Source organism: Microtus ochrogaster, unplaced genomic scaffold (assembly GCF_000317375.1).
Source record: "Microtus ochrogaster isolate Prairie Vole_2 unplaced genomic scaffold, MicOch1.0 UNK134, whole genome shotgun sequence".
NCBI lineage: Eukaryota > Metazoa > Chordata > Mammalia > Rodentia > Cricetidae > Microtus > Microtus ochrogaster.
The window spans coordinates 145,121-169,816 of NW_004949232.1; the positions used below are offsets into that span (position 1 = coordinate 145,121).

A 24,696-nucleotide genomic window follows, 5' to 3' on the forward strand; every position below is an offset into this window, starting at 1 on the left:
TAGACAAATAACTAGTACCTGTAACAGAGAGTTGCATTTAATAGCCCCGTGACTGGGAACAGCTCATTTGGGATACCTCTCTGCTCAAAGTTTTTAAAATTATATTTCATATTAACTTGTGAGACAATGGGATTTCATAAAGCTTCTTAATACATCTTTCCTTTTGACTCTGCCTCTCTTCCTCCTTTTTTCATGTCTCATCCCCAATTAAACATGAGAACATATTCACTACTGCATTCTTTTATAGCGCATATATTCTACTATCTTCTCTTATTATATTTTCACTTGGGTTGCAAAATTTCAGCTCCCATGTAGCTTCTTCATATACATCTCATTTAAGTTGACTTGCCTTAATTAGTGTTTCTATTGTGTGATGAAACACCATGACCAAAAAGCAAGTTGGGGAGAATAGGGTTTGTTCAGCTTATACTTCAGCATTGCTGTTCATTAGCAAAGGAAATCAAAATAGGAATTTAAACAAGGCAGAAACCTGGAGCTGATGCAGAGGCCATCTATGGGTGCTGTTTACTGACTTGTTTTCCTTGACTTGCTCAGCCAGCTTTTTTTTTTTAAATAGAACTGAGGATCACAAGCCCAGAGATAGTACTACCAACTCTGAGCCACTCCTTTCCACATTGATACTTACTTGAGAAAATGCCCTACAACTGGATCTCATAGAGGCATTTCCTCAACTGAGGCTCCTTCCTCTCAGATGACTCTAGCTTGTGTCAATATAACACAAAAAACCAGCCAATAATGACCTTTCAGCATCTTCCTCTTTTTGCTACTACTCTACTACATGTTTGAACCATTCCTCCCCCAGGATTCTCACTCTCTAATATCACCTATATTCTAGTATTTATCCTCACTTCCTGGATCTATCCACTAATGGTCCATTTCTAGATCCCTGACTTTTACATGTGGTCTTTCTAGAATGCACAAAACAAAAATTTCAAGCCAAGAGACACATTTTCATTTTTTCAGTGTTAGGTGATAGCCATCTATGTTTATTATGCATGCTCTAAATAAAGTAACAATGAATATGATGGGTAGATGCTCATAGAAAAGATGTCAAGTTTTTTGATTTTCTACCCTCGAGTGTTTTTGTGCATTAGTTTCCTTTGAGATTAAAAGCTTTCATCTTGGAGGAAGCACCAAAAACCAAAAGAAGTATAGGAATTTGATGAAAGAAGTAAGCTAAGAATTAGACAACTTAATAACTTCAGGAAGTTGCGGGAACTGGCAAGACTCAAGCATAAATAATTGGTAAGGGCTGCTGACACTGTCAGACAAGCTGAGCACAAAAGATGCTCATACCAACCATGAAGCAGACACCAGTCAAGTTGCCTGGGCCAGACAAGACAAGACAAGACAAGACAAGACAAGACAAGACAAGACAAGACAAGACAAGACAAGACAAGACAAGCTGACTGAGTGGCTTAGAAGACATTTCCAACCTCCTCTGAGCTGCCTGCAAGCTGTGCAGTGATCCCCAGGTTTCCAGCTTCATTAGCTATTATCCCCACAGGATGATGCAGCTGTCATTTAGTTCTTTGTGCTTCTGTAAGTAACTCCTCACCCCACTTTTGTAAGTCACCCCAATAAAACTCACTAGTCCACTGGGTTTAGGAATGACTCAGTGCTTAAGAACACTGTCTGGTTTTTCAGAAGACTCAGCACACTTTGAATTCCTAGCACCCTCACACGGGCAGATCTGTAACTTCAACTCCAGGGCATCCAATTCCCTCTTCTCGGAACACACATGGTGCACAGACAAGACATCCCCCCAAAAGAAAACAATCACCATTGGTTCACCAAGTTAGACTTTGTTGCTTTCCACTTGGTTTGTCTTTGTTCCCACAGGAATACTGTCACATATCAGTATTGTAACTGGACTACACAATACTTTTCTTCTTTCATTTTTTTTTCATTTTTATTAGAACATCTAGACTGATGCAAAAAGTTTATTCTCTAATTCTCATTTCCACAGCAGTGTATAACCACATATGCTAACATTAGTTATCATTTCCTTTCCTGATGATGGACATTGTAACTTGGGCAGCATGGAAACTTAAATACATCCTAGTCTGCATTTCCTGATAGGTATATAACTTTTGAATGCTAGTTTTGGTTTTACTTTGGTTTATTGATGTTTGTTCCTTTGCTTTATTTTTTTTTACATTTAAAAATTTGACTTCATTATATAATTAGAACATTTCTCCTCCTACTTTCCTCCATTCAAACTCTTCCTTAAACCCCTCTCTGTTCTTTCAAATTCATAGCCTCTTTTTCATTAGCAATATCGCATATACATATGTATATCTACATACATATGTTCTTAAATAAACTGCTCAGTTTATATAATATTACTTGTATGAATGTTTTCAAGGCTGAACATTTGGTATTGGACAAGCAGTTGATGTGCTTGTCCTTGGTAGAGACTATTTCTTCTGCTCCCAACATTCTCCTATATTGCCTATTGTTTCCACTGTACAAAGGTCTCAGGCCAGTGGGTCTTTTCTCATCCATTTTAGCAAGTCCATAGTTTATAAGCTTGTTCAGATCCTGTTTGGGTTATCATGTAGGTGAAATTTTATGTATGTAGCTTCTGGAGACACAACCTTACAATCTCAGCAAATTCTATGATTCTATGTTTCTTACAAAATCTATTCCCCCTCTTCAAAAAATGGTCCTTGAGTCTTGGTTAAAGGAGAGTTTTGTAGATATATCCATTGGGCTTGGTCTCCATGACTCTGGATTTTCACTAGTTGTAATTATTTTTTAGCAGACTCTGTTGCAAAGAGAAGTTTCCTTGATGAGGGTGGAGACTACGTTTATCTGTGGGATTATGCTCGTTTGGTGTGTAACTCTACAGCCCGGGAGGCTGCTAGTTAGGCTGCCTGTCTTTTATCTGAAGGGGTCAGAACTCCCTGTGGGGTCAAGTAAGGGGCTGCCTCGTCCTCCTACTTCCAGTTCTGGTTTAGGCTGGCAGCAAGCTGTGCAAATCAAGTCCAGGACAGCATAAGACACAGCGGGAGGTTCAGAGGGGCGGAGACACTCACCCGGAAACAGCGGTTGAAGGAGATCTTTGGCCCTTGTTGAGGTAGTGGGAGGGCTTAGAGGCATGATGTAGGCGGAAGCTGGGAAGCGGCTTTACTGATGCTTGGAAAATTGGGCGGAAGAGCCGAAGCCTGAAGTGCCCAGTGCTGGTTCCCCGTCTTTGCTCCGGGACCTGCAGCGTCTGGGATCGAGAGGTGCAGACCTGGGTGCGGAGGACACTGCCGGGTGTCTCGGGGACGCGATAACTCCCGGAGCCGCAGTCTCCGCTGGGCGGCCTGGGAAAGTCAGCAGCGTAGTGGGGAAACCGCAGACTGGCGGCCCTGGAATCTCCCAGGTCAGTGGAGCATCCTGATTTTAATTCATCGTCTCTGGTCGCCGAAATAGTGTTATAAAAATAATTGCGTAGAATATTTGTATTTATTTGTTGATGCTTGCAAAGGCGTTTCTGTTTGCTATGATTGTAAGAACAAAGCTCTCGAAATTTACATCATCCCTGTTAATTTCTGTGTTCTACCTGGTACTTAGCATCCCGGCAGAGCTTTTTGATATTAGTCATGAGAGGACGTGGAAGGGTTTTTCTGCGCAAGGACAGCTTTGCAGTCAGGTGTGAAGGAACACAACAAAGGCACACCATGCAACAAACCTAATGCCAGAGACGTATTGGGGAAAAACAGACTGGGGGCTGCACTGAAAGGGAAGAGAAACAGTGGAAGGCTGGGCGGAGATTGGGCTTGTATAGTGTCTTTGGATCATGTGCAGGGTGATAGTGGAAATGTACAGTGGGGCCTGAAGTATTACTTAATGCTGAAATGGTGAATATCTATTAACAGTTAATCACGGGGCTTGCTTTCCAGGTTGTAAGCCTCTTGAGGCACAGGCTTGGCTAGACCTATCCCTACCCGCCCATTACCCCAGAATGCTCTAAAGGTCATAAGTGCCATTTTTATTAGTCCCTTCAGACAGAAGAGTGGCCAGGCCCAATACCTGGCCACAGAATTCCAGTAATCCCTGATTTTGCCCTAAGATCAGGCCATAAATTCTCTCCAATCCCAGGTCACCCTGGAAAGCTCTATCCCTCTTCACGCTCTCCTAAAATACTATATCAATACAATTTCCTGCTTAGTTCTTAGATGATTCTCCTTAGAGAAGAGGCTCCGTTTTTCCCTCCCAGTAAATCTCTACTGTGAGTTTTGTTTTTCAGTTTGGCTTTGTGGTATTCCTTGATTCCCAGCTGGCAGGATACCTTTCCCTTCAGAGCTGCAAGGCCTGCATTGGGTAGTGCTTTCCTCTCTACTGTAACACTTGCACCAGTCTCGGAGTTCTGGGGAAGGAAGGGGCAGAGTCATTTTCCGCTGGCCTGTTAACCTACATAATGGCCTGCAGATTGAATTGAATCTGAAATATATTTTTGAAAGTTTCACAGATATGGTTATAAACATAAAGAAATATGGTTTAAAAGTAAACTTTTCATCCTCCATTAACTTTCATATAAGGCATATGCACTCTAGGATGTAAATGCAGCATTCTGAAAAGTGTCTTTGCCAGGCTTGGTGGCACACATCTGGAATCCCAGCAGTGGGAAAGCAAAGGAAGGCAGATTGCAGTGAGTTGAAGGCCAGTAATATGTACATAGTGACTTCCAGGACAATCAGAGCTACATGGTGAGATCCTATCTCACAAAAAGAAGAAAACAAGGAAAAAGAAATGTGTATTTTTGTGTTGAGGTCTTAATGTACAGATTAGAATGAGGAAAAGCACAGTCTGCTGTTTGAAGGTCTCAGGTCACTGTCTTTTCACAGCCAAAAAGGATATTATAGTGCCAGTTGGTGGTGGCACACGCCTTTGATCCAGCACTAAGGAGGCAGAGGCAGATGGATCTCTATGAGTTCAAGGCCAACCTAGTCTACAAGAGCTAGTTCCAGGACAGGCTCCAAAGCTACAGAGAAACCCTGTCTTGAAAAATCAAAAGGAAAAAAAAAAGGGCATGGGCATTATAAATCTGGTCGGGGGAGTGGCACATGCCTTAACTCCAGCATTCTGGAGGCAGAGACAGGTGAATCTTGGAGTTGCTGGCCATCCTGATCTACAGAGTAAGTTTAAGGCTAATGAGGGGTATAACAGAGGAACCCTATGGGGAGGGAAGAGATGGAAAGAAAGGCTGTGGCTTACTAGATAAGGTGCCTTCTGCAGCTATGTGGCACCCCCCTGACTCTACCTACTCTTTTTCTATATTTTTGTTTGGATTTCCTGTATGGCTTTATTCTGCTAAGCAATTGGTCCAAAGAACTGTATTCATCAACCAATAAAAGCAACACATATACAGAAGGACATCGCACATCATCTCTCCTTTTCTGTCTAATTAAAAGGGAAAACTTTAACTTTAACATAGTAAAATTACATATAACAAAAACAGGTATCAAGCAAGAATTACAGTTACAATATTTAGTCTATATCTGGCAAAAATAAGGAAAATATACTATCATCTATTTTATATTTGTGAGTCTAAAATTTCATATCTCATTTATCTTTTAGTATAACTAAGGAAAACTATAACTATCTGTCTTCAACACTTTAAAGACCCCAGAAGGATATATTACCTAAGTTAACAAGAAGTGCATTGTAAGCGACTTCCAATACTCTAGAATTGACAGAGACATCTCTCTGCCTGTGCAGTCTCCCAAAGTTCTTCTGTATTGTTGCAGCATCCATCTTCAGCCTCCTGCCTTATATTCTCTCTGCCCAACTATATCACTTCCTCTCTGTACTGGTTTCCAGACCTCTGTGGGTAACTAATGGCTAATTCTGCCCTCTGATATTCAGGCAAGCTTTATTTGTTAGAATACAAACAAAAGATCTCCACAGTACTGTGTCAGAAATCCAAGTGCTTCCTGAACAATATCTTTCTCATGTATAGGGTTCACTGATCACCCAGACCTGCTCACCTGTGCAGCAGGACAAAGGGCCTGGAAGGAGAGGAGACAGCAGCTAAGGATGCAGGTATGGTAGAGGGACTGGTGAAGGGGAGGAAAGGGGATCAAGTAAATGTGGAAGGGGGACAATCAGTTTTACCACTTCCTGTTTCACTCAAAATTATTCTGGAGACTTCCACTGAGAAAAATGTCTGGATTTTCATAATATAAGCATGAGAAGACTTTCTACAGAAGAAAATTTTAATTGATTATGCATGTAACTGATGCTGTCCTTATTCATTCACTTCACTGGTTATGTTTCATACCATTTTTAAATCATTTTATTTCTTGATTTTTATATATTATAAAAACAATGAAAATTAACACCTCTAAGTTTATTTATTGTTTTCAGAATTTTTGAGCTTTGGTATTCTAACATTCTCTACCTTTTAGTGTTTTTGTCTTCATTCCTGAAAATAATGCCAGCATGGTTTTGATAAGCACCAGGAAGTATCCTGCTAAACTCCATCTGTACTGTCTCCTATTGTCTGTCGAAAATTATGCTAAATATTTAGAATGCAGTAAGGACCTATGCTGATTTTGTAAAGTATTGGTTGTAGGTTCTCCTCCAAGATCCCTGACTTCAGTAGCTTTAGGGAAACTGACAAGGTTTCCAGTCCCAGGCGTGCTTTTCCTCTTGTTGAAATGATCTTAATCTAACTAGAAGCTGTTGGTTACCACCAAGGTTTGTGTGCTACTCTTGCACCTTTAGGGCTGTCATTCGGTTTGGATAATTTTTGTGGTTCATAGGTGTCATAGCTGGGTTGGACTGTTGGGTGGCTCCCTCCTTTGGAAGCTTGGATGTTGCCTTCTGGCACCATGAAAGCTAGTCCCCAGGCATGAAGCTTTAAGGTCAGTTCCATCTTGAGTTCTCTAGGGACTCAACCTCTGCCTCTAATTGGCAACCATGGGCAACAGCAATACCGTATAATGTTTGGAGGTCTCTTGCACAGCTGTGACCAACAACTACTAAGCATGCTTCTTACCCTTGGTGTCGGTCATCTTATTAGAAAATCTATGACTCTTGTGAGGAGTTGTAGTGTAACTTCTATTTGGTCTTAATAATAAATCCTGGAGTCAGATATAGAGGTTAATGCTGAAAGATCAGAAAAGCAGAGAAGCCACCCACTAGAGAGTTTTTACCTCTACCGATGTTCAGACCAAAAGGGAGATCCAGTTTCTATGGATCCTCAGACTAAATGCTCTGTTGATGAAATTTCAGATTGAATGCTGTCTCCATGAAACCTCAGACTGCTCTGAGATCCTGTCTCCTCCTGCCTTATTTTATCCTCTCCTCCCAGCCATATCACTCCTGTCTCCACCTCCCTACCGCTGTGATTAAAGGCATGTGATCCAGAGTGCTAGGATCAAATGTGTGAACTCTTTCTCTTTCAGACTGATCTCAAGTAGCCCAGTGTAACCTTGAACTCACAGAGATCTGTCTCTCCTGAGTGCTGGGATTAAAGGTGTGTGCCACTACTGCTTAACCTCTAGACCTAACTAGTGTGTTACCCCTGCACTCTGATATTCAGGAAAGCTGTATTTGGTATGGCACAAACAAAATATCACCACAAGGAACCTCATCAGTGCAGTTGGGAAATTTTCATTTATACTCTAAATGTGTATGCTTACTGAGATTTGTATGTACTATAGACATTTTTGGTGAATGGATAATAGTCAAGGAATAGATGGATTCCTTATGAATTTTCCAGGCATCCTTTTTGTTACCTTCCTTCTTCTGTGTTTACTGCTGTCCCTTCTCCATAATTAAATCCTCACCCCTGTTTTTTATTTCTCCCTTCAGATCATTTGTTCCCTGTTACTCTTGTCTCTATTACTACCCCATACCCAACAATGCTGTCCTTTTACTTTTCTGGTTACTGCAGTCACTCCAGGTTGTGGACTCACATCTGAAGATTTGGAGCTAGGAACTTCCTAGTGTTGTAATATGCTGCGGTGGGCTGAATTCCCACCCAGCTCCGCATGGCTAGCTTTACCCGAAATAATTACACGGAAACAGTATTCTTTTAAACACTGCCTGGCCCATTAGTTCCAGCCTATTATTGGCTAATTCTCACATCTTGCTTTAACCCATTTCTAATAATGTGTGTAGCACCACGAGCTTGTGGCTTACCAAGGAGATCTTAACCTGAGTCTGTGTCCAGTGGGAGAATCATGGCGACTGCCTGACTCGGCTTCTTTCTCCCAGTATTCTGTTCTGTCTACTCCACCCACCTAAGGGCTGGCCTATCAAAGGGCCAAGGCAGTCTCTTTATTTAACCAATGAAATTAACACAAAACAGAAGACTCTCCCCCATCATCCTAGGAGAGAGAACATGCATTGTCTGTGTTTCTGGGTCCAGGTTACCTCAATCAATATGATCTTTTCTAGGTCTATCCATTTACCTGCAAAGATCACGATTTCAAAGTTTTTACAGCTCAATACTATTCCATAGTGTATGTGTACCATATTTTCACTATCCATTTGTCAGTTGAAGGACACTTAGGTTGCTTTCCTTTTTGTATGTATTGTGAGTAGAGCAACAGTGAGCGTGTGTGAGCCAGGATGTCGAGTCCATTCAGCCTATGCGGAGGAATGGAACAACTGAGCCATGTGCTGAAGTTATTTAGTTTGAGAGTTTGTTTATTTAATTGAGAACTCTCTATTTTGATTTTTAGTGTGGCTAGTTTTTTTGCTCCTGGCATTTTTATTTCCAATGGTTTTATTTTTATGTTGCTACTGGTTGAATTATTCATAGTATTCTTCTTTTTGAGAAACAGTGGTTTGCTGCATTGCTTATAGATGAACACTTTCCAGTTTTCTTATATTTATCTATTCACATGAAATTTATTGTTTCCCATGTTCTCTTGGATTATTCCTCTGATTTTCCTGTGCATATTTTACCTCTAATGTATTTGATAAAATCAATTTTGTTAATTGGTGACTATTTTGAATATACTTATATTTCCATCAATTTTGAGAGAATAGTTTTCTTTCTGCAACAAGATGTTTGGTGGTTATTTTCTCTCCAAGTTTCAAATCTCTTTCCATGCTCTCTTGTCTTTGGGATCATTGATTAGACACCTGCTCTTATTCTTCTGGTTGAGTATTTTCATGTGGTTTGACATTGTTCTTTGTTTTCAGTATTATTCTTTCAGTATGACCCCTTCAGTTGATAGGGAAATAAGCTATGTATTCATTGTTCCTGAAAGAGAAATTCAAAGAAGAGAAACAGTAAGTAATGGCTGATGGTCCAGTATGCATATTGTAGGTTAGTGGTCCTTTCCACTCTTTATCTAAATATGTAGTACTTTGATACATTAAAAGCCTTTAATTTTCTGCCTTTGATAAAATTATAAAATTTTATTATGAACAATTCTGCAAATAGACACACAATAAAATCTCTCATTAAAGTTCAGCAGACAAAAAGACTGTACAACTCAGAGTACTTTTATATAGTCATCATAGGGAACAGAAGCTCTGGAGCCTCACATGGGATTTTATATTTTCACTATTGAATGTATTTTGATTTTCTTATCCACCACCAAAAGCCCAAAAACCTTTGACAGAATTAGAACTAGAAAAGCCCTTAACTTTATATCCTTTTTCATAATTGGTATCCATTACCAGCATTCCATCACTGATAATTTAATCTTTCCTGTTTTCTTTTCTTCATGTTATACTGTACCCTCGTATATATTGTTTATATATATATAAACAATTACACACACACACACACACACACACACACACACATATATATATATATATTATTGGGTAGATTCTGCATATGAGCAAAAATGTGGTGTGGTGTCTTCTTTCTAAAAGTATATGACTGTACTTTATAGTACATATTTTGGGTCCATCCATTTTCTCACAATTTTTTTGTTTGTTTGTTTTTGTTTTTTGAGACAGGATTTCTTTGTAGCTTTGGAGCTTGTCCTGGACCTAGCTCTTGTAGACCAGGCTGGCTTTGAACTCACAGAGATCCACTTGCTTCTGCCTCCTGAGTGCTGGGATTAAAGGCAAGCACGACCACCGCCGGCTGCAAATTTGTATTTTTCTCTTCAGCTGAACAGTATTTTATACAATTTTCATTATTCATTCATCTGTTCATAGATAATTAGTTTGATTCCAATACTTTCTTTTGGTGATTATAATAGCAGTAAACTTGGGGTATAAATATCTCTGTAGTGGGGTGTGTTGTTCTCTGGGTATATGGCCAGGAGTGAAAGAACTGGGTCATGTTAGTTCTCTCTTCAAGTTTTTCAAAAATCTCCAAACTGATTCACATAATGGCTGTATTAATTTGCACCCTCCCCTCCATCAACAGTAAATCAGACTTCCCTTCTCTCCATATGTCATTGAACAGTTATTCTTGGGTTAGTTAATGACAGCTATTCTGTTTGGGGGGAAGCTGTATATTGCCAAGTAGTTTTAATTTGCATTTCTGTGGAGTCCTTTTTAGGATCCTGAATGCTTTTGCAATGTTTATTGGCCGCTTGAGTGGTCTCTGGTCTTGAAATAGTGTCTATTTAGTTTATTTGCCCATTTGTTGATTTGTAGTTTTATTTCCTCAGTATTTAATTAATTTAATTTCTGTTAAATTCTTGCTGTGAGCTTTATCCAAAATGTCAATGATAAAAATTTTCTTAGCTATTTCTTAAACATTTTTTGATGTGTTTTGGACTTCCCTTGATTTTTATTACGCTTCAGGAGTGAAGTGAAATATTCTCAAAAACTTCCGAATGGTTATTTGTCTTTCTTGGCTTATGCATATTCTTAGGGAAATTATGGACTACATGCAATATGGCCAATGCATATTTTTCTATCAATTTGTAGTGGCCCAAAAATTCTCTTAAAATTAGTTCCATAGAACCCTTATCTTATATATTAATTGGCAGTATGTAGTGCTGTTACAATCCTTGCTACTATGAAAAAAAAGTCTTTACCTTTAAAATCAGACATATATTCTGCCTTCCATACCTACACTTTTGTTCCTTAATGTTGTGACTTTGTACTTAGAGTTTAAGCATCCTACCTGAGCTTGTTAGAATACAATCATGTAACGCCCAAGTATACACAGGAGTGATGTGATATATGTCAATGTTTTGGCATGATCTACTGGTACAGCAATTGAAGCACATTTCCTCCTCATGAATTTTCCTTCTGAGACATGTCTGCTGTGATCTTGTGTAACATAAACACGGCATCTGTAACAGATAGATAATGGTTTCCAGACATTAACCGTATTTCTTGTTTCATGTATATGCTTGTAAGACTATTTCATCCTGTTTTCACAGAGTTAGAACACTCATGATAGAGTATGACTGTATTGGACATCATCTGTTTCAGTAATTATCTTCATTTATCCACATTCTGTTTCCATATATCCAGGAAAGCACTTCCAGGTAGCACATGGTTAAACTGTACCTTTTTATTTCAGGGTCTGTTGACATTCAGGGATGTAGCTGTGAACTTCTCACAGGAGGAGTGGGAATGCCTGGACTCTGCTCAGAGGGCTTTATGCATTGATGTGATGTTGGAGAATTATAACAACCTGATCTTTGTGGGTGAGAATGTTTTGCTTGTTGAATTCCAAACCCATCTTTTGTATGTTCTGATTTCATAGGATGTTAAGACGTTCTTCAGAGGATGTGTTAAGCTGTCCTGAAAAAAAAAAAAACAACAAAAAACAAAAATCAAGAGAAAACAAGACAATGTTTAGTAGTAGAAAGAACATTTTCAATGCTTTTTAGGTTTCCCCTTCCATTTTCCACTTTTAGAGGTGTCATTCACTCTTCATTTTGGTTCTAAGATTCATCTATAACCTCAATAGCATATACTATTTCCACTAATATCTTAAATCTCCATATCTATTATTGCAATTGACGTGGTTTTAATTATGAGAAAATTTCAAGATATACAAACTGAAAATACTAAATACCCAGAAGATTTTGAAAATAATTATCAGTTGAAAAATTCTGATTAAATTCTTCTGCTTTGTGGGGGTTTTTGTTTTGTTTGTTTTTATTTTTCAAGACAGGGTTTCTCTGTAGCTTTGGAGCTTGTCCTGAAACTAGCTCTTGTAGACCAGGCTGACTTTGAACTCACAGAGATTAAGCTCCCTCTGCTTCCTGAGTGCTAGGATTAAAGACTGCACCACCACCACCCGGCTTCTGCTTTTTATTTTTATGTACTCAGCACAGAACTACTGTAGACTTTGTATTCTTTCTAAAAGTTCTAGCATGGATCATAGGCTACCTGAAAGAACATGTGGATTATTGTGTGCAACAATGATCACCTGGAATGTGAAGAGGAGAGAGTTGCCATAACTAGGGTGGGCTAGTCAATGAGTGGGACAACAGTGATGACTTAAGTGAAGGAGAAAGCAAGAGCTGAGAATGTTTTTGTGATGTTCAATTCCACTTGAAAGGATTTCTGATCATTTAACTTAATATAGTGTCCTGGCCCCAGGATGCATCCTGCTTGTTGTAATAACTGTTAGAAGGTATTGTGTCTTATTACATCTGAATTATGGTGACTTAATACTAGTACAAAATGCAGTTTTACTGACTATGCTGAAATCAGATCTGCATGATTTGACAAAATTTTAAGTCTAACGTGAGTCTATGAAGTAGGATTATTCTGTAATTTCCTTCCTTGTATATATATCGTCATATTACATCCTTTATTTTCTTGCCAGTGGAAAACACATAGACACCCTTCTGAGAAATAATCTCAGAAGTCAATGTACAGAGTGGACTTGAGAATAACTCTATGAGGAAAGTTAAGAAATACAGCAGTGTGTAGAGCTCAGGCAGTGGAGGATAGAAAAAAAGCAATAACTTCTCATGACATCCCTGCCTCACACAATCTAGAAACTCTGATGTCTGGCAGAATATTGTCTTTGCATCCATTCCTTTTGAAGAATCTATTGTGTTTTTCTAGAAAGAAAAGTAAACCCTGTGATACTTTTAAGTAAGACCTTAATCTTTAAAGGAATTGGGTCTTCTGAATAGTCCTCTACATTGCCCATCACATAGTACGTACAAGCACTGTAAACCTGGGTTTGTTTTATACTCTTCTTCATCAATTTCTGAGAAGAAATATTTAAAGATAGAGGTATATATTCTAAATACAACCACTCAGGGACCTCTATCATAAAATTAGTTCATGACCCTCAGTTATTTTTTTCTACCTTTTTCCCACTTAGAGATTTTGGATAAAGATCTGTTATAAATCACTGACCTTTAAAGGCTGTCGTACTGTTTTTGTGAGAATCCATACAATTATAGTGAATGTCCATTACTTTGAGCATATATATTTAAAATTCTTTACATATATATATATATATATATATATATATGCAAGTTGACTTATTTTAAAGAACTTAAGGAGAAGTCATTTATCATATGTATATAATTGGAACAAGCTTTATTAATCTGAATTGTACTCATTTTCAGAGAACTATTGCATATGTGATCCTGTCCATCAACATGTGAAGATTGGAAAGCAGTCTAAAGACTTTGAGAAATCATTAAATTTGTGTTCCAACATTACTCAAGATGAGAGACTCTATACTGCAAACAAAGAGCACAGTCAGGAAGAATATGACTATTTCAGCTCTGCATGCAATTTTTTGCAACAACCAATCTATATTAGAGAGACACCACACCATCGTGGGAAATGTAAGAAATTTGTCCACACTGCCTCAAGCCTCACTCTACATCAAAGAATTCATCCTGGAATTAAATCCTACAATTACATCATTTGTGAAAAATCCTTTATCCAGCATGCAGGTCTTAAAATGCAGCAAACACTTCATACTGGGGAAAAAACTTACAAATGCAAAGAATGTGGAAAGTCTTTTCTTGAATTATCTCATCTTAACAGGCATTACAGAATCCATGCTGGTGAAAGGCCTTTCAAATGTGAGGTCTGTGACAAATTCTTTACCTTGAACTCAACCCTTAGAAGGCATCAGAAAATTCATACTGGAGAGAAACCTTACAAATGTATGGAATGTGACAAGTCCTTTTCCCGGGACTCACATCTTAGAACACATCAGAGAGTTCACACTGGAGAGAGACCATACATTTGTCAGGAATGTGGCAAATCTTTTGCCCAATCTTCCGGTTTAAGGACACATCAAAAAATTCATATTGGAGAGAAACTTTATAGATGCAAAGACTGTGACAAATCATTTACCCATACTGTAAGTCTTAAAGTACATCAGAGAGTTCATACTGGAGAGAGACCTTACAGTTGTAAGGAATGTGACAAATCCTTTACCACTTGCTCACATCTTAAAAGACACCAGAGCATTCACACTGGAGAGAAACCTTACAAATGTAAGGAATGTGACAAGTCTTTTACTAGCTGCTCATATTTTAGAGAACATCAGAGAAGTCATACTGGAGAGAAACTTCACAAATGCAAACACTGTGCCATGTCCTTTACCCATGTTGTAAGTCTTAGAATACATCAGAGAATTCATACTGGAGAAAGACCATACAGTTGTAAGGAATGTGACAAAGCCTTTACCAATTGCTCAGATCTTAAAAGACATCAGAGAGTTCATACTGGGGAGAAACCTTACAAATGTGTGGAATGTGGCAGATCCTTTACCCTCTGCGCAAATCTTAGAAGACATCGGAGAGTTCACACTGGAGAGAGACATTACAAACATATGGAATGTGACAAGTCCTTTACCCATGACTCAAAACGTAGAAAATGTCACAGAGTTATTACTGGATAGAGAACTTACAATTGTTAGGAATGTGGCAACTCTTTTACCTACTCTTCTGGTTTAAGGAGACATCAGAAAATCCATAATGGAGAAGAACCACACAAAGACAGATGCATCCTCTGTCCAGATTTCAGATCTTAGGAGATAGGAGAAAATTCGTAATGGAGAGAAACATACCATTTGAAAAATGTAACATAGCATTTTCTGGTATTCCCTTCTTATAAATCATAACAGTATGCAAAATACGAACATAAAGATAAGAAACTTGTGAAAGTCTTTAGAGAACTTTTACATTTTAAAGAATATCCTAGAGATTATATTAAAATACAATTCTAAATGCAAATGCAATGATGGGAAAGCTTTTTTTATTTTTTTTTAACATGTATGCATGCTTTGCCTGCAGTTAGCCTGTGCACTATGTGTATGCCTGATGTAGGACAGAAGGGGTCATCTGATCCCCTGAAGCTGGAATTACATACCATTGTGAACTGCCATGCCTGTGTTGGCAATGAACACTGTTCTTCAGGAAGAACAACCAGTGCTCTTACTCACTTAGCCATGTCTGTGGCTCCTGGTTTAAAAAAAAAATGTAATAAAAACATTTATCTTGTTCTACAATCAAAAAATCATATTACTGCCAGGTGTGGTGGTGCACTCAGGATGCAGAGGTAAAATGATATCTGTGAGTCAGAGAACATCTTCAACTTCATGCTGAGTTTCAGGACAGCTCAGACTTCACAACCTCTTTGCCAAAAGAAAACAACAACAAAATTCTAATAGAATTACATAGAAAATATCACAAAACTTTTCATTTTCTTTCTAATTTTGCAATACACTACAAAACTCTTACTTTTGAAAACCAAAAAAAGGTAGAGAGTATAGATTCCCCATGTCTGTCAATTGGAAATTATACCTCCCTAAATGCCTTGAATTTGACAAACCCTTCACATACTGCTGAAGTTGAAGAGATAAAAGAAAATTCACAATTAAAGAAAACACTGATAAATTCTTTTATTCACCTTCCAGTTCTTCATTCTAGAGTCAGACCATACAAATAGCAAGAAAGAAACTAACTGTGAAGATGTAGGCTGTGATTGTGACATCACCGGAATGCTGACATACAACTTAGACCTTCCCAAAGGCTAAGGATTGTGATACACCATCCCAGCTCTCTGAAAGCATAGAAAGGTGTATTCCTGTGATTTCTAGGGTAGCATTGTCTACATTGCAAATTCCAAATCAGCCAGAGCAATATATAGGAAATCCTATCTTGAAAAACCAAAATAAGATCAAGAAAGAAATCCTGACCAGATGCAGGACTTCATTTTGAACTACTGAAGAAAACTTGGGAAGAATTTACTTGAAACTCTATAATAAAATGATATAACTTATGTTAATTGCTAGTACACCTTCTCTGACGTAAAGGAGACCTGTAGGACCTACTCTCAACTATGTTGAAATGGTAGTTACCCCAATCTTACACAGTTGCTTTTTCTTAGTCTCAAATAGTTATTAATCTCTGCATTCCCACTACCTATTGCAGGAGAAGACTTTCATCTATGTTGAGAATAGTATGAAGTTTTCATCTTAAACATGAATATTTAGATGACAGATTAATGGTTATGATTGTTAATCAAAACATCAATAGAGTTCCGACCTACAACCTATAGGTCTCAATGTTTTTTTGTTTTTTGCTTTACCATGGTATGAATTCCTCTCTGTGGTACAGGTTTGAAATCCAATCAAGAGAAAGTTTGTTTCTGTCCATTAATATTGGTGCCAGTTTTGCACCCACATCTTGGCTGGCAAGTTTTTATTGTAACATGTATGGTCCAGGGCTAAGTAGGACCACTGACATCATTTCTGTGAGAACAGCATTCACAGGACTTTACAGTGCCACAAAGACTGGCCAGCAGGGACTTTTGCCAGGTATGTTCAATATTGCTCTCTGTCTTGCAGTGTCAAAGTGTTTGGTGTCATCAGCTACACCATGTACTTATGGTGTCTGATCAAGAGCACTTGGAATGACCTGTTTAATTTATGGTGACAATGGGGCCTCCCTGACCAGTTAATCCTAGGCAAATAACCAGTATCTGGTACAGAGAGTTCCACTAAATAACCCTAGTGTTTGGAAGCAAAATTACCCATGTGGGACACCTTTACTAATTTGTAAGATAAGGGGATTTCATAATGTTTCTACACAAATTTTTACTTTGGTTGACCCACCATACTCCTCATCCCTTCTCTTTGTTCCATCCCCAGTTAAAGATTTAACACACATGCAATGCCCATGTGTGTTAAAATCCTTTATAACACATGTTATATGAAGAAGTTATCCAAATATCTACTTTTTCTATTCCTATTGGACTATTGTCTGCCTCCAAGCATTCATCTGTAGCCTCATGGTGTGTGCCAAATGAATGGTTGACTGAGGGGGAAAAAAAAAGACTATGGCCTAGTTTCTGATGGCTCTGCACATTATACATGCACCACCAGAAGTGGACAGCTGCAGCATTACAACTCCTTTTAGAAACAATCCTGAAAGACAAAGTTGAAGGGAATCTCCTTTTTTTTTTTTTTTTTTTTTTGGTTTTTCGAGACAGGGTTTCTCTGTGGTTTTGGAGCCTGTCCTGGAACTAGCTCTTGTAGACCAGGCTGGACTCGAACTCACAGAGATCCGCCTGCCTCTGCCTCCCAAGTGCTGGGATTAAAGGCGTGCGCCACCACCGCCCGGCTGGGAATCTACTTTTAAACCGAAGAAGCAACTACTAATTTTAAATATTGTACATTGGCTCGTATTTTTTTATATTGATAAAAAGTTGAGATTATTTTGTTAGAATGCACTGTGCATTCATTTCTAGTCTTGTTCAAGGTATGGTACCTATGAAACTTATTTAACAACATAATGCAAATTTCTAGTCCTTGAATTTTATTGACTGTAGGCTCCCTCCTATGGAAGGTTGAATGTTGGCTTCTGGTACCATGAAAGCTAGTCCTCAGGGAGGTGACTTTTCAGTCAGTTCCATCTGGAGACCTCTAGGATTTGTGTCTGAAGTCCATGTCTTCTTCAACACTAGAAATTCAAGTTATGCCTCTGAGAGGCAATCACGGGTAACAGCAATATCCTGTAATGTTTGGAAGTCTCTTGTTAACTGTGACCAAGAACTTCAAGGCAGGCTTTTTATACCTGGTTTTATCTTGGTGATATCTTGTTTCTACAAATAAAACTTGCCTGAAGATCAGAGAGCAGAGCTAGCCACTAACTAACCATAGAGGTCTGGAGGACTGTAGAGACAGACAGGAAGTGATATGGCGGGGCAGAAAGAGGAAGTGATAAGACAGGAAGAGACAGGAACTCGGTCTTTTCAGCTGGGAAGTTGAGTAGGTAAAGTGACTGTGGTTTGCTCTTTCATCTCTGATCTCTCAGCAGTTTCTCCTATATCTGACTTAGGACTTTTATTACTAAGACCTTTTATAATGCATGCTACAGGTCTTGGTCATTGTATTGGAAATCCTATCACTCATGTGAGGGGGCATCATCAGTGCCATTGGGACATTTTCATTTATGCTCTAAATGTATGTGCTTGCAGAGGGTTATATTATTATAGGCATTTTGGGTGGGTGAATTATAGGCAAAGAATAGATGGATTCCTTGTGAATTTTCCAGACATCCGTACGGTTATTTTACCCTCCTCATTCTGTGTTTTTATCTGTCTGTTTTCCATACTTAAATCCTCACTCTTGATTTTTCATTTCTCCCTTCAGATCACTTGTTACTCACATCTCTATTACTCCCTGACATCCTATAGTGCTCTCTTTTTACTTTCCTGGTTACTGGAGTCACTCCAGGTTGTGTACTCACATCTGAAGATTTGAAGCAAGGAACTTCCTATGGGAGACAACATGCCATGTCTGTGTTTCTGGGTCCAGGTTACCTCACTCAGTATGATCTTTTACAAGTCCAACCATTTACCTGTGAAGTTCATGATTTCAATTTTCTTTACAGTATTCCATAGTGTATGTGAACCACATTTTTACTATCCATTTGTCAATGGAAGGACATTTAGCTTGTTTCCATATTGCAGCTATTGTGAGTAGAGCAGCAACGTGCATGGGAAAGCAATTATATTTGGAGTAGGATGTTGAGTCCTTTGACCATATGCCAAAGATGAAACAGCTATGATAGGTCCTTAATTTATTTAACTTGAGGGTTTATTTAGTTGAGGATTCACTATTTTGATTTTCAGTATGGCTGGATTTTTTGTTGTTGTTTGTGGTGTTTTTATTTCCTATGGCATTGTTTTTATGTTGCTGTTGGTTGGATTATTTCTAGTATTCCTTTTTTCGAGAAATACTGGTTTGTTGTCTTGCTCATGGATAATTACTTTGCAGTTCTCCTGTGTTTTTTATTATTCATGTGAAATTTATTATTTCCCATGTTCTCACAGATGATTCCTCTGACTCTCCTGTGAATGATTTTTCTGTAGTTTATTATCTGTAGTGCTGCTTTAGTGAAATTAATTTTGTCAGGTAGTGACTAGCTTGAAATTCACTTATGTCTCCCTCAATTGTAAGAGAGTAGTTTTCTTTGGGCAACAATGTGGAGGCCTGAAAATATGAGCCTATTTCCATGTTGAACAACGGTCAGAGAGTTGGAACTTATCTCCAGTTCCTTCAATGTTATTCTGCTTCTATATTCTTTACTATATTTCTAAATCCCCATGCCTCTACCCTGGCAAGAGGTATTTTTATTGAGGCTGGTCTCTGATACAAGGTGCTTGATGGTGATTTTCTCTTCGAGCTTCAAATGTCTTTCCATGTTCTCCTATCTTTGGGACCGTTGATCAGACATCTGATAGAATTCGTGGTTTGGGTCTTTTCATGTGGTTTGAAACTGTTCTCTAACAGCTTTCAGTATGGATTTTAACTCTCCCTTTTTGACCCCTGTATTTGAAAGGAAAGCAAGGCATCTATTTATTGTTCCCGAAATAGAAACACTCAGAAGAGAAACAGTAAGAAATGACTGATTCTCCTGTAAACATGTCACAGGTCAGGGGTCCTTTCTACTCTTTATCAAAGTATTTTATACCTTGGTATATTAAAAAAACATTTTATTTTCTGATTCTGATAATTTTTCAAAACTTTATTATGAGCAATTCTGCAAACTGACAAAACTAACTCACTCACTGAAATTAAACAGACTAAAAGACTATGAAACTCAATGTATTTTATTCATCTAGAATCATTATAGAGAACAGAAGCTCAGGAATCTCACATGGGATTGTATATTTTCTCAATCAAACATGTTTTGATTTGCTTATCTGACACCAAAATACCAAAAACCTTTGACATAATTAGAACTAGAAAAATACTTAAACTTAAATCCTTATTATGACGGTATTCATTACCTGTATTCAATCCCTGATAATTTAACCTTTCCTGTTCTCTTTATGTTGTATGCTGCCCACATATACATTACTTCTATATGCATATTTTACTGGGTAGATTCTGCATATGAGTGAAAAGATATATGTTCTTTTTAAAAATGAATAACAGCACTTAATACTACACATTTTGTGTCCATCTGTTTTTCTGCAAATTTTAATTTTTCTCTTCAGCTGAATGGTGCTCCATATATACAATTTTTATTATCCATTGACAGATAATTAGTTTTATTTCATTACCTTTCCTTTGGTGAAAAATCAGCAGTAAACATGTGGTGTACATATCTCTGTAGTGGGCTATGTCATTCTCTGGAGACATGACAGGGAATAAAGAACTGAGTCATATGTAAGTTCTGCCTTTAATTTCTTCAGTAATCTCAAAAGTGATTCATACAATGCCTATATTAATTTGCACCATCCTCTCTATCAACAGTGAAAAAGGCTTCCTTTGTTTTCGTTTGCCATCACACAGTTGTTGTCAGGTTAGTTGATGACAGCCATTCTGCCCAGGATGAGGCAGTATTTCCAAATAGTTTTAATTTGTGTTCCTATGGTGGCCTTTTGAGGACCCTGAACACTATTTAAATATTTATTGGCCATTCGAGTTTCTGTCTTGAAAAGTGTTTATATAGTTTATTTGGCAATTTGTTGATTTGCATTTTTATTTCCTCAATATTTAATTAATTCAATTTTTGGTAAATTCTTGCTATTAGCCTTATCCAAAATGTCACTGGTACAAACTCTCTTAGCTATACATTAAACATTTTTTATGTGTTTTTGGACTTCTCTCAATTTTATTACTCTTTGGAAGTGTAGTAAAATAGTCTTCAAATCTTCTGAAATTGTTATTTTTCTCTGTTAGTTCATGCATATTATTAGGGAAATTTTGGATTATATCACATATGGCAGACACAGATTTTTTTGATATGTTCATAGTGGCCCAAACATCCTGATAAAATTAATTGCATAGAACAGTTTTCTAATATGTTAATGTTAAAATTGACAGTATGTAGTGCTGCTACAATACTTGCTACTATAAAAAAACCTCTTTGTCTATAAATGCAGTCATGAATTCTGCCTTTCATACAAACCCCTTTACTATTTAATGATGTGGCATTGGACCTTGAACTTAAACATCCCAACTGATCCTGTTAGAATAGAGTTATGTAAGGCCCATGAACACACAGGATTGATTGTTGTCTATTTGTTAGCATGATTTACAGGTACAGAATTTGAAACACAATTCCTCATCGTGTATTTTTTTCTGAGGCATGTACAATGTGATTCTATGTGACATAAACACAGAATCCATAGCAGATAGATAACCATGTACACTCCTTGAATGTATTCCTTGTTTCATGTATACCATTTGTAAGATGATTATTTCATCTTGTATTCACAGAGTTTGAACATTCATCATAGAATGTAACTGTATTGGAAATCATCTGTTTAAGTAGTCATCTTTGCTTATCTGCATTCCATCTCCTTATATTCAAAAAATTGCTTCCAGGTTGCATGTGGTCAAACCATACTTCTTTGTTTCAATGTCTGTTGACATTCAGGGATGTAGCTGTGAACTTCCAACAGTGAGATTGGGAATGCGAGAACTCTGTTCAGAGAGCTTTGTACATTGATGCCATGTTGGAGAATTACAATAACCTAATCTTTGTGGGTGAGAATATTTCACTTGGAGAATTACTAACCCATGTTTTGTTTGTTCTGACTTCACAGGTTGTAAAATCTGTTAAGCTGTCCTGAACTTGTCCAGGAGACAAGTAGGAAAGAGCTTCTTCAAGCTATCAAGTTTTCTTTCCATTTCCATTTAAGAGTTTTCATTCACCTTTCATTTTGATTCCAACATTCATCAATAATCTCAGTAGCATATAATATTTCCACTCAAATCTGTAAGTCACAAGTCTGTTATTGCAATTGAATGGTTTTAACTGTGAGAAATTCAAGATATACATACTGAAAATACTAAACGTGCCGAAGAATTTGGCAAGAATTATCAATCAAGAAATCTTGCCTAAATTTCTCTGCTTTGGGTTTTCATGTACTGAGTGCAGGACTGTCTTAGACTTCTCTAATCTTTCTAAAATTTCTAGCATGGATTTTGGGCTGCTTCAAAGAAGATGTAGATTATTGTATGCAATGTAGGCTGAATGTGATAGCCCTGAAATGTGGAGAGAAGAGAGTATCCACAACAAGAATGGGCTAGTGAATAAGCAAGAGAGCAGTGAAGGCTTGAAGTGAACGAGAAATCAATAGATGAGAATGTTTTTGTGATGTTCAATTACCCTTGAATGGATTCCTGATCATTTAACATAGTATAGTGTCCTGACCCTAGGATTCATCCAGTGTGTTGTATAATGGTTAGAAGGTGTTGTGTCTTATTACATCTGAATTATGGTACGTAATACTAGTCTAAAATGCAGTTGTGTATGATATGCTGAAATCAGATAGGGATAATTTTACAAAATTTTAAGTCTAACATGAGTCCCATGGAGTAGGATTATTCTGTAATTGCCTACCTTGTATGTATAACTTCATACTGCATCCTTCATTTCCTTGCCAGTGGAGAATGCACAGACACCCTTCTGGGAAATAATCTCAGTAGTCAGGGTAAAAAGTGGGCTTAACCCTATGAGAAAATTTAGCAAACACAGCAGTGTGTGGAGCTCAGAGAGTGGAAAATAGATGTAAGCAAGAGCTGCCCGTGGTAGCCCTGCCTCAAATGATCTCGAGCCTCTGAAGCCTGGCATAATTCTGTCTTTGCATCCATTACCTTTGAAGAATCTAATGTGTTTTTATAGAGAGAAAAGTGTATTCAAGTAAGACTTTAATCTTTAAAGAAGTTGGGTCTTTTGAACAGTACACTTCATTGCCTATCACTTAGTAAGTATAAATACTGTGAAACTGGGATTGGTTCAAACTCTTCTTTCTCAATTTCTGAGCAGAAATATTTAAAGATAGTGACATGTATTCTAATTATAATTACCTAGTGAGTTCTATCACAAAGCTAATTCATGGCCATCAATTATGTTTTCATCTTTTTCCCAGAGATGTTTGATAAAGATGATGTATCTGTTTTAAAGCACTGACCTCAAGAGACTTTCATGCAGTTTTGTGAGAATCTATACAATTATGGTGAATGAAAAATGTCTTTTACTTGGAGCTCTAATCTAAATATTTCCATAATCAATTATCTTAAAAGATAACTTAGGGAGACAGCCATTTATCCCATGTTAATTATTGGAAAAAAATTAATTTGAATTGTACTCATTTTCAGAGAACTATTTCAAATGTCTGAAGACAGACACTAAAAGGAAATCCCACAAGCTTAGAATTGAGTACAATAAAGGGTTATTTATTTAGGGGAGAATCACAGATCACAATCCTCTGCACAAATGGGGAACAGGAACCAAAAGTAAGTGAGTGCACACTTTACATAACATTTATAGTATAAGATGCCATGCACAAGTGGGCTGGTATCTTAAAGGCTACTGGCTGAAGGAGTTCCTACAGCACCTTCCCTTTTGTTTAGAGAGTTCTAAGCATAATACAAAACTATATAAAATAAGAACAAATATAAAGTATAAAAATTAGAATTACAACCAGCATAAACAAAATCAAGCAAGAAACATATGCTAAATGTTTAAGTTTTCTAGTAGAAATAACTTGGTCAAGTCATGAGAGGAAAATAGCTATGACTATTTAGTCTTCAACCACATTGAAGACCTGAGAAGGGAAATAATATTACTTAGGTAACGGGAAGAGTAATCAGGCAACTTCCAAAATGTACAAGAAATGAGAAAGACAACTGGGTACTGGGGCAATTACACAAAGTTTTATTTGCAACGTTTGGAGCAACCAACTTTGGCTAAGGTCTAGACCAACTGACAGACCATTTTCAGAGGCAGGAGATTTTTCAAAACCATCTTACCCTGACTTGGCAAGATTTGACAGTCTTTTTTCTTGTATCCTGCTTGTCCTATCTGAACACCATGCATTTTCTGAGTGGTCAAGGTGCAGCTCTTTGTCAAAAGGATGTTGAGCATTTCCTTAAGTGTCTTTCAGCCATTTTAGATTCTTCTGTTTAGAGTTCTCTGTTTATCTCTGTACTCCATTTTTTATTGGATTGTTTGTTCTTTTGATGGCCAATTTTTTGAGTTCTTTGTATATTTTGGAGATCAGACCTCTGTCTGATGTGGGGTTAGTGAAGGTCTTTTCCTATTCTGTAGGCTGTCATTTTTTCTTGTTGACTGTGTCCTTTGCTTTACAGAAGCATTTCAGTTTCAGGAGGTCTCATTAATTAATTTTTTTCTCTCAGTGTCTGTGCTGCTGGGGTTCAATTTAGGAAGTGGTCTCCTGTGCCAATGTGTTCAAGTGTACTTACCACTTTCTCTTCTATAAAGTTCAGTGTGGTTGGCTTTATGTTGAGGTCTTTGATCCATTTGGACATGAGTTTTT

The 24,696-nt window shown here is 37.6% G+C and overlaps 1 protein-coding gene and 1 long non-coding RNA gene across 2 annotated transcripts; one reads left to right on the forward strand and one right to left on the reverse strand.

The window, feature by feature from the left end:
* Positions 1-8,381: 8,381 nt before the first annotated feature.
* On the reverse strand, positions 8,382-11,543 carry LOC113455817. Its single transcript, XR_003376773.1, has 3 exons — positions 11,464-11,543; positions 11,072-11,243; positions 8,382-9,235 (listed from the first exon to the last, which is right to left on the reverse strand). It is a non-coding gene; the product is annotated as an uncharacterized LOC113455817 (long non-coding RNA).
* Positions 11,283-16,745, forward strand: LOC101979562 (zinc finger protein 883-like). Its single transcript, XM_026778398.1, has 2 exons — positions 11,283-11,603; positions 13,497-16,745. Exons 1-2 carry the CDS (start codon positions 11,357-11,359, stop codon positions 14,789-14,791), a joined length of 1,542 nt encoding a protein of 513 aa, XP_026634199.1. The 5' UTR covers positions 11,283-11,356; the 3' UTR covers positions 14,792-16,745.
* Positions 16,746-24,696: the final 7,951 nt, after the last annotated feature.